The sequence below is a fragment of the Balaenoptera ricei genome, chromosome 2, assembly GCF_028023285.1.
Source record: "Balaenoptera ricei isolate mBalRic1 chromosome 2, mBalRic1.hap2, whole genome shotgun sequence".
Lineage (NCBI taxonomy): Eukaryota > Metazoa > Chordata > Mammalia > Artiodactyla > Balaenopteridae > Balaenoptera > Balaenoptera ricei.
The window spans coordinates 186645795-186658671 of NC_082640.1; the positions used below are offsets into that span (position 1 = coordinate 186645795).

General features: G+C 47.0%; 1 protein-coding gene across 1 annotated transcript in view; it reads left to right on the plus strand.

Annotated features, from left to right (window-relative positions):
* Positions 1-12877, plus strand: part of TDRD9 (tudor domain containing 9) — a 109047-nt gene that overhangs the window by 89974 nt on the left and 6196 nt on the right. Inside the window, exons 30-34 of the mRNA XM_059915878.1 lie at positions 389-459; positions 1851-1960; positions 2525-2621; positions 3828-3966; positions 8965-9083. Coding sequence (XP_059771861.1) covers positions 389-459; positions 1851-1960; positions 2525-2621; positions 3828-3966; positions 8965-9083 — 536 coding nt within the window. The remainder of the gene's footprint in view (positions 1-388; positions 460-1850; positions 1961-2524; positions 2622-3827; positions 3967-8964; positions 9084-12877) is intronic.

Consider the following 12877-nt stretch of genomic DNA (forward strand, 5'->3'; position numbering starts at 1 on the left):
GCTGACAGGGACTCACTCTTCTACTGCCCCAGCCTTTGGCTGTGTGGTCGTAGACCTGCTTATTTAACTGGAATAGTCTGCTGCCATGAAAAGAACACTTTTACTGAAGTATTTGGCAGTGTTTCCTTCCTTTTTTTGACCAAAGTATGTGTATGTATTTATATATAGAGAGAGAGAGGAAGGTTAGCGAAACCATGGAATCAGTTGCATCCCAGAAAAATACCTCCTTTAAGGCATTTTCCTCCCATTAAATCTCGAAGATGTTAATGACTGACGAAGGTGTAGCTTTTTTCTTTTTTTAAACTATGAGCTGGCTTTTGGATTTTTAAAATGTATGTGAAGTGACATTTTACTTACTGGTAACATCTTGTATATTTTACGTGTACAGGCAATACTTCATGGGCCTTTTAACCCTTATGAACTGAAGTGTCATAGTCTGACCAGAATATCCAAGTTCAGGTATGATTAACTTAAGTTTCCCATGAAGTTTTTTTTCTCTGGTCCTCTTTTTACAGAGCTCATCAGAAACTAACCTTTTTTATACCTAACCTGTAGGAATGTGGTACTTTTTCTAACTCCTTCCAGCTTCTCCACTAGCTCCAAATCTGCGGTTCCTGTTCTCTCTTACATGAAAGCCATTCTGTATAAGACATGTTGGAGTGTCTTTCCTCACAGCCGTCGTTTTTTCTGTGCTTACTGCAGTTGTTGTACGTTCAGCAGGTCTGTGCGTGCCGCCTGTGTCCTGGGAGCAGCTGGGGGACAGTCGTGACCGGCACAGTCGGTGTCCTCCCCTAGGTGACGGGTCCAGCAGGCAGAGGGTAGGACAGAGAAAGCCACTTAGTTCAAGATAGGTTGATGAGGGTCTTGTTAGGGGCCATGGAACATTACGAAGGCATCTGAGAGGGGCCCCTGTCCACAGTCGGAAGGCCATCGAGATTTTCCAGGGAAATCTGAGACCTGAAGCCTGCAGAGGAGTTAGACCAGGAGAAGTCCAGCTGTCAGGGCAGGCAGGGCGAGGGCTGGGGGGGAGGGTCCCAGCAGCAGGCATGTGGGCCTTGGGTCACCTCTGAGGAAGTGGAGGGGGAGTGCGGGGGCCGCAGAGCCTCACAAGCCGCGTGGGAAGCCTCACTGTGTGCACTTTAAATGGTCACTTCGGCTACAGGATAGACCCTGGCTTCTCAAAGTCTCCTCCAGGGCCAGCAGCAGATGCGTCCCCAAGAGCTTGTTAGAGATACAGGGCTCAGCCCCACCCAGATCTTTCGAACCTGCATTTTCACAAGGTGTCCAAGTGCTCTGTGAGCACTTTAAAGTGTGCAGAGCCCCAGCGTGAAGGGTGCTCGGGCAGGTGCAGACCTCTGAGGCTGCTCTCACTGTGCTCCAGAGCAGGACGACCGCGGGCCGTGCCGAGTCCATGACAGGAGGCGCAGAAACGGGCAGCTTTGTGAGAGCTTTCGGTGTGGACCCAACGGGCCGGTGCTTGATGAGAGTTGATGATGGGGGAGGAGCAGGAGTGGAGGGTGCCCTGCTGGGGCTCTGCTGAGAGGTGGAAGGGGGTGGGTGGGCCACGGGACAGAGGTCTGGGGTGGAGGTAGAGGTTTGGGCAGGGTCAGCACATGGGTCCAGGGAGTGGCCCGGGATCACACGAGGAGCGGAAGAGCGAAGCAGGTGGAGGACCGGCCCCAGGACTCCCGCGTGAGGAGGCCTAGCGCAGACTGGGCCGTGGTGTATTGCACTTGTTGGGCCTGTGTTTGCGCGTTGGACTGTCTTTGAAATGTGTTCCTCGCGGGTTTGGCATCACTCACTGCCTCGCGGGCGGAGGAGCAGCCGTCTCCCGACAGCTCTCCTTTCAGGCGCGTTTGGATTGAGAAGGAGAGCATCAACTCTGTCATCATCAGCGACAGCCCCGAGGACCTCCACCAGAGGATGCTGGTTGCAGCTTCCCTTTCGGTTAACGCCACCGGTGAGTGAAGGCCTGCTGTCCCTTCGGTGTCGCTCTTCTCTTCTTCCCCTTGGCTCCAGTTTGTCCCCTTGGCTCCGGAACAGTTTGTCCTGTGATCAGTGAGCAGCCTCGCGCCTGTGTGCCGTGTTTTAGACTGTTTCCCGAGTGCATTGGCTGGTGGGGGTTTAAGAACTGGAGCATCGTCACCTTTCCCGCTGTGCAGGGGTGCGTGGATTGACTCCTTGATCATCCATGCATTCCACTGTGCTTGGCCGCAAAGGAGAGCAAATCCAAGAGCTTGGCCCAGGGGCAAACCCGGTAGCCTGAGGAGGAGAAAGGAAAGGCAGGAGTAACCAGACAGGACGGGTCCCCAAACGGGGTCAAAGCTTGAGCCTTAGGATTAGGGGTTCCTCTTGGGGTGCTGTGGGGACCCACACCAGGGAGCACTTGTCTGCTGGGGCACATCTATGGGGACAGACTCAACACAGGGAGGGAGGCCTGAGGACAAGGAGGAGTTGTGGGGCGGGAAGGTGTCACACGCATGACGACGCGCCCAGCGCTGCCCTTGGCCGTGACTGTCTGCAGGGTCCACCATGCTGCTGCGGGAGACCTCGCTGATGCCGCACATCCCCGGCCTTCCTGCGCTCCTCAGCATGCTGTTTGCACCAGTCATGGAGCTCAGGTATGGGGCGCTCACTTGTCTTGTCCCCAGGCTTTGGTAAGATGCGAACCCAGTGGGAGAAACGGGGCCCCTGCTTCCTTTTGGAGAGAAAGCGCTGATAGAAAAGTGCCCTTGGCAGGTCTGGAGGCCGGCCGCGCCTCCCCCGGCTTCAGTGTGATTGAGGGAGGCTTTATGGTGATTTGCGGAGCTACACTGAGACTTAGTTTAGAAAGAAGCTCACAGAGCTGACAGACACGCAGCCTCACACGGGAGCGCGAGTTGAAGTGGGGCAAAAGGGATCAAAGTGGAGGTGGAGTTGAGGCCCAGCATCAGCACCACGCTGATGGACGTTCTGTTGTTAACGGGCTGTGGATGTGGCGCCAAGTCTCCTGGCAGTGGTCATCAGTGGGAAACCGTGCCCGTCCCACTCACGATGGTGCCGCGAGGTAAGACTGCAGCTGTGGCTCTTTCTCGTGCCAAGATCAGACAGGAACTCCTAGAGGCTTTAGTAAAGAGAAGTGTGTCAGTGAGCAGGGCTCGCATTTTTTTTTTAATTAATTAATTTATTTATTTTTGGCTGCATTGGGTCTTCGTTGCTGCACGCGGGCTTTCTCTAGTTGTGGCAAGCGGGGACTACTCTTCGTTGCAGTGCGTGGGCTGCTCATTGGGGTGGCTTCTCTTGTTGTGGAGCACGGGCTCTAGGCGCGCGGGCTTCAGTAGTTGCGGCATGTAGGCTCAGTAGTTGTGGCTCACGGGCTCTAGAGCACAGGCTTCAGTAGTTGTGACACACGGGCTCAGTTGTTGTGGCTTGCGGGCTCTAGAGCACAGGCTCAGTAGTTGTGGCGCATGGGGCCCAGTTGCTCCGCGGCATGTGGGATCTTCCCGGACCAGGGCTCGAACCTGTGTCCCTTGCACTGGCAGGTGGATTCTTAACCACTGCGCCACCAGGGAAGCCCCTCAATATTTTCTAATAACCTATAAGGGAAAAGAGTCTGAAGAGGGATATACGCACATACATACGTGTATATATATCCAAATTGCTGTGCTGTACACCTGAAACTAACACAATATTGTAAATCAACTATACTTCAATAAATAAATAAATACGTATATACTATCTATATATATAAAATAAACTCAGGCTGCCCATTCAAAAAAAACAAAAACAAAAAACCCAGTGGCTTAACAATTTTGAAATATTAACTTTTCTCAAAACTTTTCATTTAGAGTTGATCGAGATGGCAGATGCTATACTGGAGTCCTCTGTGGTTTGGGGTGGAATCCGACTACAGGGGCCCCTGTCCTGCCGGAGCATGACATGGAGCTCGCGTTTGACGTGCAGTTCAGCGTGGAGGACGTCATAGAGGTAAGGCCGCTGAGGGCATCATAGGGTGGGAGCTACTTCTCGCTCTCGTTGTGCTGGTACAGCCGTTCAGCAACAGGAGCTGAGTCTGACACCGTGCTTACAGTGCAGGCGCACGCCTCTGGTCCTGGAGGCGCTCGCTCTCCCTTGACCTGCCTGTTTCACTTTTTGGTGCGAAGTAGCTTCCTGGCAGGTGGTGCTCTCTGAATTTCTCATTAGGTCCCTCCCGGCGCAGTAAGCCTTCCTGGGCGGTAGAACTGAGCAGCAGGCAGCAGGACTGCCGTGCGTGTCTACCCAGGCCGCACCCCAGGCCAGGACCAGCTGGACATCCTCGCCAGTTCCTGGTGGGAACTGAGGAAGGTCCTGCCCCACTCGGTCCTTCCCACACACACGGTCAGGGGCTTGCTGGGCTGACCCTTGGGTGCAAACTCGACTCTGCAGCAGAAGTACCTGTGCTGGTCTGGGACCAGATCAGTGCACAAGTTAAGGCTGACCATTTAGAGACTTGGGTGACAAAAGTAATTTTATAGCTTTTGAATTTAATAATGAAAAATTTGGGCTTATGTTTTATATGCTTTTGTTTTGTATTTCATTGTTGTAGTAACTCAGTTCTCTTGCATTTTACAAAATGAGAAACAAAGCTGGTCTTTCAGGACAGCTAGTTTGGAAGCACTCCTCCAGAGTGCTGGAAGTTCCATGGCGTCGCTGAGGTTGGCGTAGCTGTGCAGGAGCGGGTGAGGGAGGGGCGCTGGGCGAGGCCTGCGGGCTGGTCCTTTCTCCAGGGGGCATGTGGCTTTGTTGATTGAACTTGACTGCCCTTTCATGTAAAGGGGCTTTGGGGCTTAAAAGTACTCCTTAGATCATAGACCTAGTCGTGAAATGTGAAGCTGTAAAACTTCTAGAAGTAAATACAGGAGAAAATCTATATGACCTTGGGTTTGGCAGTGAGTTTGTAGATGCAACGAAGCATAACCTGTGAAAGAAAAAATTGGTAAGTTGGACTTTATCAAATTAAAACCTGCTCTGCAAAAGACCCTGTTAAGAGGATGAAAAGACAAGCTACACACGAGGAGGAAATATTTGCAAATATGTATCTAAGGAAGGACTTTTGTTCATAATGTGTAATGAACTCTTAAAACTCAATAAAATAAGCAACTAAATTAAATATGGATGGCAACAAACCAATGAAAAGGTGTTCAACATCATATGTCACTAGGAAAATGCAAGTTAAGATCTCAGTGACGTACCTCTGCAGCCCTATTAGAATGGCTAAAATCCAAAAACCTGAAAATACCCAGTGCTGGCAAGGACGTGGAGCAACAGGAACACTGTCACTGCTGGTGGGAATGCGGAGTGAAGCCAGTGCTTTGTGGAAGGGAAGGTTCTTAAAAGTTAAACGTACACCTGCCATAAGACCCAGGAGTCCTACTTTTAAGTACTTATCAAAGAGATTTGAAAACTTACATCCACATAAGACCTGTTTGTGAATATGGATTGCAGCATTCATAATTCATGGTAGCTAAAAACTGGAAGCAGTCAAGATGTCCTTCAGCAGGGGAATGGACAAACTGTGGCATAGCCATACAATGGAGTACTCTTCAGCAATAAAAAGGAGTGAGCAGTTGATTCATGCAACAACGTGAGTGAATCTTAAATGCATGTTATTAAGTGAGAGAAGCCAGGACTCGGGGGCTGCAGATGGTATGATTCTATTCATATGACATTCTGGAAAAGGCCAGACTATAGGGACGGAAAACAGATTCGTGGTTCCTGGGGGCGGAGGAGTGATGGACCACAAGGGTACCACAGGGACTGGAGAGGGACGGAGCTGCGCTGTCTGTGCTGCGGGGGTGGGTGCACGGCTCCGTGTGCTCGTCAGAACCCGTGGTCTGACCACCAAATGGAAAACAGATCGCTAGTGGGAAGCAGCCGCATAGCACAGGGAGAACAGCTTGGTGCCTTGTGTCCACCTAGAGGGGTGGGGTAGGGAGGGTGGGAGGGAGACGCAAGATGGAGGGGATATGGGGATATATGTATACATACAGCTGATTCACTTTGTTAATACAGCAGAAACTAACACAACATTGTAAAGCAATTATACTCCAATAAAGATGTTAAAAAAAAAAAAAAAAAAACCCAAAAAATCCCGTAGTCTGGGGCTTCCCTGTTGGTGTAGTGGTTAAGACTCCACGCTCCCAGTGCAGGGGGCCCAGGTTCGATCCCTGGTCAGGGAACTAGATCCCACGTGCATGCCACAGCTAAGAGTTTGCCTGCCACAACTAAGGAGCCCATGTGCTGCAACTAAGGAGTCCACCTGCTGCAGCTAAGACCTGGTGCAACCAAATAAGTGAAAAAATAAATAAATATTAAAAAAAACCAAAACATAGTCCGTGCCCCGTGAAAGAGTGGAACTCTGATATATGCAATCCACACACGAACACACACACACCCCAACACCGACTAGGATTTGGGGGATAATTGCATTGAAGGGGGTGAGGGGAAAAGGAGCTTTGGAAAACACTTTTGACTGGAAATGGTAAGGCTACAGACAAAAAGAAACTGCACATATACACTGTCTTCTTCTTGGTAAAGTTGTTTCTCATGGAGTGCAAGTTAATTCTGAAACTGCGTGTTACTGGGGTTGAGCAACGGAGTAAATGAACGCGGGAGCCAGGTTTCTTATTACTAGACTTAGAGATGGACTTAGAAAGGAAGGCTAGAACACACCCTGTGGGACAGGGTGACTGAGAGACATGGTTCAGTAGGAATTCATGTTTAATTTACTGCATGCAAGTAAGTTACGTGTGTATACATGATTTCGTACGCACGCACCGATAACCTAGCTCTCTGAGCTCAAGAAACGATGACACCCCAGTAGCCATGAACAAACCCAGGGCCCAGATTGCGGTTTCTGATAGGATTTTCCGATAAAAGGAACCAGGACTCCTTGGAGAAATGGGCAGAGGAAACACAGGATGAGCCTGGAGCTTCTTGTAGAGCCAGGAAGTAAAGAAGCACTCAAGAAACAAAAGGATGCAGCCTGTCACAGGGACATGGGATCCCAGTGGCCAAGGTTGGAACAGAGCAACAAAATAAATCATGGGGTATTGGGTTATAACTCACAGTGTCCAAAGGGTGTAAACAAGTGATTGAATAAACAAATGGGGAAGAGGAGACAAATCTTCCACTCAGGAGAATTCCCAACAGTACCCAGGAAATGGAGCTTAAACCTCTCCTGTTCCCTCCTCCCCGCTTTGAGAGTGGACTAGACTTAGTGACTGGCTTCCACTGAGCCTGGCAGACGCTGCCTCGTCTAAGTGGCCAAGGCCAGCATCACCGGTGATCCGTCTTGGCGATGGCACACACATCCTGATGGGACGGGATGAGAAGGGCCCCCACCTCTGTGGGGTTCTCCCCAGAACTCACCACCCCAACCTAATCATGAGAAAGACGTCACATAAGCCCAGACTAAGGGGCATCTCACAAAACACCTGACCAGAAATCAGAACTGTCAAGGTCTCAAAAAACAAGAAAAGGCTAAGAAACTGCCCTGGACCAAAGGAGACCGGGGAGATGTGACAAGACGTGCAGTGTGGTGCCCTGGATTGGGTCCGGGGACAGAAAGAGGACGTGAGTGGAAAAGGTGGTCAAATCCACATGGAGCCTGGACTCTAGTTAATAGTGACGTGCCCAGGTCAGCCTCTCAGTAGTGACAGATGGACCGCGGGTGGAAGGCGCTCGCGTCGGAGAGGGGTGCACGGAACGTCTGTTCTGTCTTTGCTGCTCTTCCTAAATTTCAAATTACTCAAAGCAGAAAGTTCATTAAACACTGTGGCACAGGCTGGAACAAAGTATGGCGCGTTGTTGCTCTGGGGGCACTCCTCAGGCTTCTGTGGGAACGTTGCAAACAGGGCGACAGCAGGGGCCGAGAGGGGCTGAAAGGGTGAAGGGGTCAGGTACATGGTGACCGATGGTAACTGGACTTACCGTGCGGTGTATACAAGCACCGAATTATTCTGTTGTACCCCTGCAACTAACATACTGTCATGTACCAATTGTACCTCAATTGAAAAAACGCACACAAGGGACTTTCCTGGTGGTCCAGTGGTTAAGAATCCTCCTTCCAATGCAGGGGACGTGGATTCAATCCCTGGTCGGGGAACTAAGATCCCACATGCCGCGGGGCAACTAAGCCCACGCGCTCTAGAGCCTGCGCGCCACAACTACTGAGCCCACATGCTCTGGAGCCCGTGTGCCACAACTAGAGAGAAGCCCGTGCCGCAGCGAAAGACCCCACGTGCCTCAACTAAGACCTGATGCAGCCAAATAAATAAATATTAAAAAGAAAAAAAGGAAGAAAAGACACACACTAAGAGGAACATATGGTCCTCTCTCGGTATCTGTGGGAGATTGGTTCCAAGACCCCCCTCAGATGCCAAAATCCACAGAAGCTCAAGTCCCTTATATAAAATGGTGTAGTATTTGCATATAACCTGTGCACACCACCCATATACTTTAGATGATTTCTGGATTACTTATAATACCTAATACAATGTAAACCCTATGTAGATAGTTGCCAGTGTATGGCAAATTCAGGTTTTGATTTTTGGAACTTCGTGGAATTTTTTTTTTCCTGAATGTTTTTGATCCAAGGTTGGTTGAATCCACAGATACAGAGGGCTTACTGTGTATGTGATACAAGTAGATTTTGAACATTGTAACCCCATGGGTTAAACTATTAAATTTTAGAATAGAAGTTTAAAAAGTGTGCTTACACTGAAAAGTCTGAACCTTCCTTGCTGTTTTTTTTCTTTTGTTATTGTTTCTTAAATTATTGATAGTGGTTATTGGTGTTGTGTCGTTTTGATAATTTCTTCCAGAAACCATACTGATGATAATCATGAAAATATGAAATCTGAATGCTTATGAATTATTTGAATGTGGAGTGGAATTCAATTATAGAAGAACCATATGAGTATTTACGTTGCCATTTATTTACAGATTAATATTCTCAGAGCCGCTATAAACAAGCTAGCGTGTGATGGACCAAATGGATCGATGCGTCTTGGGCCAGAAAGAATCACACAGTTGCAGGATAATGCTCGGCAGAAACTTTTAGGGTGAGTTGTGTGACGACGAGGTTTCTTTCTTAGCTGTCTAGATTGTGAACACCTTGAATCGTTTATGAGACGTGATAGATTGATCCTCTGACGCGGGGCGGCATCTAGAGGTGCCAGACGGAGGCACCAGCCACCTGTGTCCTGATCGTCAGCCAGGAGCCAGGCAGCAAGTAGGGGCGGCTTAAGAATATGTGATAAAGAGACTCTTTCAAATAGCACAGGCAGGTCGGAGGGAAACCACAGTGGGCACCTCGGGCAAAGGGAGGGAAGAGGGGGCCTGGGCTGTGGAGGCTGAGAGGCTGTGTGGAGAGGACCAACTTACAGGAGTGGGCCCTGCTGTCACGCTTCCCCTAGGATAAGCATCCTGGCCTCCCCCTCCCCCTCCGCCACTTGCTGGGCTCCCCGTTGGCCAAACCCAACCCGAGTCCCTAGGACAGGGGCCCTCGTTGGTGCAGCCATGAGCCCAGGTCAGCCTGGACAGCTCAGAGGAGGCCGAGGAGGGAGGACAGTCACGGGGGAGGAGCAAACAGAAGGCTCCCAGCACATCCAGCCCTGCGTGAGAACAGGGAGCAGTGGGCACCTTTCAGAAAGCTGTTAGATGAACAGACTTGCCTTAGCCATTGCGATAAAGGCTGAAGATATGTTTACGTGAACTTTGTGTTGAAGTTTAACTACATACAGTGCACGGGTCATCTCAGTGTGTTTGCACACAGTGAATGTGCCACGTGACAGCAGCTGAGGGAAACCGAATGTTTATTCGAAGTGCTCATAAAGCTAAAAGAAATCACCCAAGATGCATATGGGAAGGAGCGGCAGGTCACCATGTTGGCAGATGCTCCCTGTTCTTACACAGCTCTGCTCCCGACAGCACAGGATGCCTTCTCGTCAGGAAGGACCAGCCACCTGGTGCTCCTTTGATTCTCCCTACGCCCCTCTCTCTCTCCACCCCCGACGAGGGTGGCCGTGTCCTGACTTGCTGTGCTCTGGGTAGGTGGGGGTTAGGGTAGCAGTTCAGTGGTTTTAGTAAGCTTGCGGACTTGTGCTAACCATCACCACAACTCAGCTCTACAACAGTTCTGTCATCCCCAAAAGTTCACTTATAAATACCTTAGAACAGTCACACAAATCTATAAATTTACTAAAATTATTAAATTGTGTACTTAAAATTAATTAGTTCATGGTACGTACCTCAATAAAGCTGTTTTTAGAAACACAAGTTCTTAGTTTGTCAGCAACTCCTGTTCCTACCCCCACTCCAGGCAGCCACTGAGCTGCTCTTGGTCTCCATAGATTGGCCTTCTCTGAAAATTTTATATAAATGGCATAATGTTTTGTTTTTTTTAATCTGGCTTCTTTCATTGAGCATAATATGTTTAAGGTTCATCCGTGTTGTAACATGTGTGTCCTTTTTAACGACTGAATAATACTCCACTGTTTGTGTATGCCACATTTCCTTTATCCATTCCCCAGTTGATGAAATGTTTGGATTGTTTCCAGTATTTGGCTGTTACGAATAATGCTACTCTGGAAAGTCATGTAAAGTCTTTGAGTGAACATATATTTTCTTCTCTCTTGGGTAGATATCTAGGAGTAGAATTGGTAGGTTGTATAGTAAGTTTATGTTAATTTTTTAAGAAATGGACAAACTGTTTTCCAGAGTGACTCGCATAATACATTCCCACCAGCAACATATGACAGTTCCAGTCTCTTCACGTCCTTGCCTGCACTTGGCATTGTCAGTGTATTTTTTATTGTATTTAATCTAGTGGCGTTACGGTAGTATCTTATTATGGTTTTAATTTGCATTTCCTTAATAACTAATGATATAAAGGATCTTTTTATATCCTTATTAACCAGTCATACACCTTTTCTGGTGAAGTAGCTTCAGATCTTTTCCCTGTTTTTTAATTGGTTTGATTGTCGTCTTATTGAGTTGTAGAAATTCTTTATAAATGCTAGCTGAAAGTCTCTTCCAAATATGCAATTTGCAGATATTTTCCCCATCGCATAGCTTGTCTTTTTATGTTCTTAATGGCATATCCTGAAGAACACATGTTTTTAATTTTGATGGTGTCCACTCTAGCTTTTTTAAAATTTTTTTTATGGTTTATGCTTTTGGTGTTATATCTGAAAAATCTTTGCTAAACCCAAGGTCACAGAAGTTTTCTCCTCTGTTTTCCTCTAATTCTTATATTTACTTATGGTACTGAGGTCTTTGATACATTTTGAGGTGATATTTGTATATGGTGTGACGTGTGAGAGTCTTAAGTTCATTTTTTCACATATGAACATCCAGTTGTTATAACATCATTTGCTGAAGAACTGTCTTTTCCCCCTCTGAATTGCCTTGGCACCTGTCAAAAATCAACTGGCCATAAATGTAAAGGTTTATTTTTGAACTTCCTATTTTGTTCTGTTGATTTATGTCTGTCTTTAATAGTAATTCTTGAAATTGGGTAGCGTTAGTCCTCATATTCTGTTCTTCTTTTTCAAAGTTGTTTTTTTACTATTTTAGATCCTTTTCCTTTCCATATAAAATTTAAGATCGGCTTGTCCATTTCTACAACAAACCTTGCAGGGGTTGTGATGGGGATTGTATTGAATCTGTAGATCAGTTTGAGGAGAATTGCCATCTTAACAGTATTGAGTTGTCCAATGCACTGAGCTGGAATGTCTGTTAGATATCCTTTAATTTCTCTTAACACTTTTTATGGTTTTCAAGTGTGCAGAATTTTGTTAAATTATTTCTATTTTAGTCTTTTTGATGCTATTTTGAGTTTAAATTGTTTTCTTTATTTTTGCATTGTTCATTGCTAGAAATGAACAATTGATTTTTGTATATTGATCTTTTATCCTGTGACCTTGTTAAACCTGTTTGTTAGTGCCAGTAGTTTTTGTAGATTCTTTAGGATTTCCTACATACAGGATCATATCTATGAATAAAGACAGTTTTACTTCTTCCTTTCCAATCTGTATGCTCTTAATTTCTTTTTCCTGTTTTATTATACTGGCGAGAACCCTCTGTATTGAGCTGAATATACATCTTTGCCTTGTTCCCAGTTTTGGTGAGAAAGCATCGTCTTTCACTACTAAGTATGATGTTAGCTGCAGGGTTTTTGTAGAGGCTCTTTATCAGGTTGAAGGAGTTCCTTTCTATTCCTAGTTTGCTGAGAGCTTTTATCAGGAAAGGATGTCACATTTTGCCAAATGCCTTTTCTGTGTCTGTGAGATAATCATGTTTTTTTTTCCTTTTATTTGATTTGTATGGTATATTACATTAATTGCTTTTTGGTTGTTAAAACTAGCCTGCATTCCTGGGATGAATTCCACATAGTGTGTAATTCTTTTTATAAACTTGTTTTATTTTTTATTTTTTTAATTTATTTTTATTTTTGGCTGTGTTGGGTCTTTGTTGTTGCGCGCGGGCTTTCTCTAGTTGCAGCAAGCGGGGGCTACTCTTCGTTGCAGTGCGCAGGCTTCTCACTGCGGTGGCTTCTCTTGTTGCGGAGCTCTAGGCGTGCAGGCTCAGTAGTTGTGGCACACGGGCCTAGTTGCTCCGCAGCATGTGGGATCTTCCTGGACCAGGGCTCAAACCCATGTCCCCTGCATTGGCAGGCGGATTCTTAACCACTGCGCCATGAGGGAAGTCCCTATAAACTTGTTTTATAGCAAACAAGTTAAAGGTTTTTAATAGGTTTTTGCTAAAGTTTTCATTTGTGTTCATGAGGGTTATTGGTTTGTAGTTTTCTTGTGGTATCTTTGATTTGGTATCAGAGTAGTACTGGCTTCATAGA